The sequence below is a fragment of the Bidens hawaiensis genome, unplaced genomic scaffold (assembly GCF_021521415.1).
Source record: "Bidens hawaiensis isolate Kalapana, Puna unplaced genomic scaffold, B.hawaiensis_p1.1 tig00033476_1, whole genome shotgun sequence".
In the NCBI taxonomy this organism is placed as follows: domain Eukaryota; kingdom Viridiplantae; phylum Streptophyta; class Magnoliopsida; order Asterales; family Asteraceae; genus Bidens; species Bidens hawaiensis.
This window is the reverse complement of record NW_027495727.1, coordinates 160,316-165,904: the sequence shown is the minus strand read 5'-3', so window position 1 is coordinate 165,904 and position 5,589 is coordinate 160,316. Positions and strand designations below refer to the sequence as shown.

The following is a 5,589-nucleotide window of genomic DNA, read 5'->3' as shown; positions in this document are numbered from 1 at the left end:
TTATTCCTAAGCCTACCACTCAATCCTATTAGTATTTAACATAATAATTAAATAATGACACACATTTAGATAATAAAACTTCCTTTATTTATTATTTCCAAAAGACGGATATTACAATGGTACATGAGGGTAACAATGAGCTAAACAGTGCAGGATTGACTGGTGCACGAGTAATACCATGAGGCCATGAATGCCCCTTCCCCATCTTAGAGTGTTTTTTTTTTTTTAAATAATTTCTAGAGGTAGTTTGCATTTTTTATAGTACATATTTCGTATTACCTGTTAATTAAAAAAATAGTGTATTTATGTAATAAACTATATAAAATTTAAGAATTGAAAATAATATATAATGCTATGTGATATTTAATATTTTAAAATAAATATAATATTAGAAGGAGTAATATATCAAATAAAATTGTTAAATGAATTAAAAATTCATAAAAGAAGATGACAAGTAAAAGATTGTGTATGTTTAGTCTAACAATTGTAATATATTATTATTATTATTAAATCAATATTATATTATAACTATTATTATATTATATTATTTATGTTATGATTATATTATTATAATATAATCATATTATTTATATTATTGTATTATTATATAATCATAATCATAATAATTATTATATTATTTATATTATGATTATATTATTATCATTATTGTTTTGTAAATTATAACAGAACTATTATTGTATTAAAATTATTATTATATTATCAATATTATTGTTATTTTAAATTTGGTGAGTTAACATTTCACAACGTGTATGCGTAATTTAACGTTTTTTATGATTAATTTTATTTGATTTAATAATCTTGTTATAACGTGCATATCTTAAAAGCTAGTTATTATGTATTCATAATATTATTTATTATGTATATTCATAATATTATTATTATTATTATGATAGAAGTTCGTACGTAAGAAAAACAGACACCAAACTGAAAAGTCGTGCAACTCAAATGACCGTAGAAGTGTAACACACCCGAAAAATGATTTTCATTTCTAAGACTAACCCTAGGACGGAACTATCACTCCATCAACATAATGTTATCTAAAACGTGCTTTTTTTAATGAAGACTTGTACAAACAGTGCCACTTTAGGGACCATAAGCACTCACATAACCGTGTCCATAAGTTAAATTATTTAACTTAAATACAAATGGAATCTTCAAGTGTAACAAGTTCTCACATACTCATAACTTCACGCTCAGGTAAAATAAATCAACAAACTAAAACACATCATATCCAAGTAACATAAATAAACATTAAATCAATAACATTAGGATCTATAACAATCTTGATATTATTATAGTTAGTTAATGAAAATGACAAAACTACCCTTTGGCACCCAAACCTCTTGACTTAGGAAGCCTACTTGCAACCAAAGGTTGTACAATCCCTTGCGAGTCTAGGCCGAGACCCATTCCTTCAACAAACCCCATCTTCGCCATCATTTTAGACCCGAACCCTTTTGTATGCCTTTCAAACGATCCAAATTTCACATTTTGTGCATTTCCAGATTTACCCCTACTTCCACTACCCCTTGAACCTTGTCCAATCACCCTCTTCGATTTCTGTGGTGGCGGTGTAGCATTCACAGCCTCTAACGTGTCGGGAATCTTCGCTCCTAAACCGAGTGATTTGGGCCGTTGGATCGCTTCAATCGGCTCTGATATTCCTGTACCATCTTTACCCAACCCACCCCCATCCACATACCCCATCTTGGCCATCATTCGTGAGCCAAAACCCGTCGTGTGCATCTCAAACGCGCCATAGTTTGACGAGCTAGCAACTGGTTTGTTGTTGGTTAACATCTGGTTGTCAACCGTGGTCTTTTCGGGCTCTGACTCCATGTTACCACTTGATATGAATGAAACGGGTTGTGCAGCATAAGAGCCCGTTTTGTCTTTCTCTCTTTTCTTGCTTGAATCTCTACTTTTGGAGGACTTTGGGTCCAACGGGCCCAAGCCTGCTTTCTTGATTCTGTTTGAAGGTTTCTTGCTAGCTGGCGTATTGTTAGCTTCATCATCGATTCTCAATATCTTGAATAAGAAGTTTGCATGCAAAATGTTACTTAGATATAACTTAACCATAATTTAGGCCTGTAACTAAACCGGAGGCTCAGCTGGAAGTTCGTTTATTTAATAAGTGAACGAACATGAACACATGTTCCTGAACATTAGTTTATTTAAATTCGTCTATGTTCATCCATGTCCATTAGTTTACGTTTTTTAAGTTCATTGTTTTAAGTTCGTTAGCTTACGCTCGTTAATATGTTCACTTAAACTTTTTGGCTCAGTACAATTTAGTTCAGTTTTAATAACTTTTTGGGCCCAACACATTGTTTATCACATTACTTTTAACTGGTTTTAGCTTGGTTATGTTCGTTCATGAATCATTCTTTTACGCTATTAATGAACGAACATAAACGAGCACAAGCATGTTCATTTCATAACAAATGAACACGGAAAAGAAATCCCTGTTCTTTTAATTGTGCGTGTTTGATCATTGTTAGGTTAACGTTAAACGAACAAACATGAACATGCCCCATTCGTAGTAACCAAAAACTGTTGTTTTACCTTCTCGAGGCGAATTCTGCCGCATGATGAAGGCATACATGTGTGTTGCGTTCGTGTCACTGTTACAAACCTGAAGAGTAGAATAAATGTAAACAACTAAGGTTAAAATGGTTATTATTATAATAATATTGTTTTGTAATCATAAGTAAGAATATGCATCACTTTTTTTTGCCTGAAGCTTGACTACCACTATGCAGACGATAAATTGCTGCTAGCCTTTGAACCTAAACGATATTTCAGTGATGTCAATGACATGTTAAATAACATTTTAAAAAATAATAAATGTTGATCTTTTAAACCTGGGAACAATCCCGAGAGTGCATAAGTTGAAACGACATCATATCGCCCTTATTCTTCACCATCTGCTTTAGTTTCTGCATTTGATACCAACCAAATGTTCATAAAACCTTTAGTCACAACACTATCTCAATATTCAAGAGTGAATGGTGTGACAATTGTTTTATGCTTACATAATTAATTTTCTCAAGATCAACACCACGGTTTATCATTCGGTCCCTACGCTTAGAAGCAATCTTTTCTTGGCGTAGCTTCTTCTTCTCACCTGAAATGACACGGTGCCAGTCAAATATCTAAAGATTCTAACCAACACTTATACCTGCAAACAAACCAAATGTTGAATGAACCGTTCGCGGGAAGTTTGTTTACGCTCTTCTATTTAATAAATATAAGAACATGAACAAAAGTTTTAGTTCACTTAGTTAAACAAACAAACATGAACACATGCCTCGTTCGCTATTAATGCTCGTGAACTTTCGTTTATATATTCAAATTAATTTTAAGGTCCATTGTAATTTAGTCTAGTTTAGGAAATCAAGATATCACCCATTACCATTTAGTCAAGTTTTAATAATTTTTAAGGCTTAGCAGATTGATGTTCAGTTTATTTTTGATTAGTGTTTGCTCAATAGATTCGTTTATGTTTGTTCGTCTATGTTCGGTTATTTTTGTTCGTGAACCATCCGTTTATGCTATTAACAAACTAATATAAACATGTTCATTTTCTTAATGAATGAACAAGAACAAGAAAATCCCATTCGTTTAATACTTCCTGTTCAATCATTTGTTCGGTAAAAGTCAAATGAACAAACACGAACATGGTCAACATGCTCTTTTCACGTTTGTTCTGTTCATTTACAAGCCTAGCTACATTTTCCTAATAGCCAAAAATCATTACCAGTTCAGATTCATATGAAAACAATGGGTTAAAAGATAGATTTTGTAGCCGGTGCTTACTTAAATTCACTATTTATATCATAAATGATGTATATTTTACCCGAAAATCTCTTGAAAGTTTTACTCTTTTCAGCTTTAGATGGCCAAGACTGAGGAAGCTTTGCAGCATGCTTCTTTTTTCCATACATGGATGTTGAATTCTTAACAAGCATAAGGTCATCAATGGCAGACCAATCATCTGTACCAGCTCCAAATTTTGCAGCTTTTGATCGGGCTTTGTTGTTTGAACGAGGTTTCTTCTTGCCATATTCTCTAGATGCATCTTGAAGCGCAATCCCACTTACCCCTCTTAACATTTCACCAAACCGCCCATTATTAAAATCATCTTCTTCATCATCATCTGAGCTGTCAAGCATCTGCCCTATTACTTCATCAACATTTGCATACTTGTAACTCCCGCCAATCCCTTCAAAGTAATCATTTGCTATCTCATCATCTATTTCAGAATCGGTATTATACGCACTATCACTATCAGATGAGTCACAAGAATCTTCAGAGTCCGAGCTTTCTGATTCATCGTCATCATCATTATTATCATCACCGCTATCATCTTCTTCATCATCACCATATGATATATCATGAGTGTAAAGTTTCATGCCACCGATCGATAAAAATCCAGAATTTGTGACCGGAGAAGACGATGCATTGCCATCATCATCATCATCATCCATCATATCAGTTTCCATTTCATGCGATGATGATGAATCAAAACGGGAATGACCCGTCTTTTCATTAACCGGTGTTGCCTCGATAAAACTTGAGTTTTCTTCTGATTCAACATGAAACCCTAGCCCTATATGTGAGGTACCATCCGCCTCAAAACTCGCACCGTAATCATAATTGTAAACAACAGCTTCTGAATCAGTAACTGGTCCCTGATCCATGTAAGCAATAATCTTGGATTCTTTCGAATCAACCAAAACAATAGGATTTGATTCATCAAACTTAATATTATTATTATTATTATGTTCATCTGCAGATGGACTCACCTGCAAAACCTCAATTGGGTCAAATCCATATCCAATCAAATACCCACAAAATGAGGTCAAATTATTAAAATCCAATTTAATTTTCAAATAATCATAATTACCTGAGGATAATTGTAAGCAAACGCATTCATTTTGGGCATTTGGGATTCAATCATTCTCAAATTAGAACCAGAAGCATTGGATTTAGTACCGATTTCATATCTAAGTGCAGACTTTTTCCTTAATGCATTATTCTTAACTGCGAAAAAAACAAAAATTAAATTAAAAGAAAGAAATAATAATAATGGGAATGGATGTATTAAAAGATGAGATGCCTCTGGAATTAATCCAATCGGATAATAAGCCACCCTCCACAAATAAGGATGATGGCTTTCGTGATTTATTGAACTTTTTCTTGCCGCTCCCTCCGGCCATTGTATCGTTATTCAACAATTGTTACTAGGGCCGGTGCCTGTTTGTTTACCAAAATACGTTTGCCACGGTTGTAATCTTGTGTCACGACCACGTGCCGTGGCTTGCAATTGTGTCTCTGAGCTTTTCTTTTTTTTTTCTTTGGTTTTCCTTTTTTGGATTTAACTGGACCGAACGGATCATGAACGGATCATGCCCGGCCCTTTTTTGGATTTACGTTTGCCACAATGTTGTAAAAATAAGTTTGCAAGACCGAGTACTTCCCGAGTAGTTGCTACAAGGTACATCGCCGATGGGAATTTCTTTAACTCCGCCTAATTACTAAGAATCGATCAAAGATGGTCAACCA

At 33.7% G+C, this 5,589-nt stretch overlaps 1 protein-coding gene across 1 annotated transcript; it reads right to left on the bottom strand.

The window, feature by feature from the left end:
• Positions 1-1,251: 1,251 nt before the first annotated feature.
• Positions 1,252-5,243, bottom strand: LOC143584847 (uncharacterized). Its single transcript, XM_077066790.1, has 8 exons — positions 5,144-5,243; positions 4,931-5,067; positions 3,881-4,829; positions 3,057-3,148; positions 2,886-2,960; positions 2,749-2,810; positions 2,587-2,656; positions 1,252-2,049 (listed from the first exon to the last, which is right to left on the bottom strand). The coding sequence occupies exons 1-8, from the start codon at positions 5,241-5,243 to the stop codon at positions 1,342-1,344; spliced, it is 2,193 nt and encodes a 730-aa protein (XP_076922905.1). The 3' UTR covers positions 1,252-1,341.
• Between the last annotated feature and the right edge of the window lie 346 nt (positions 5,244-5,589).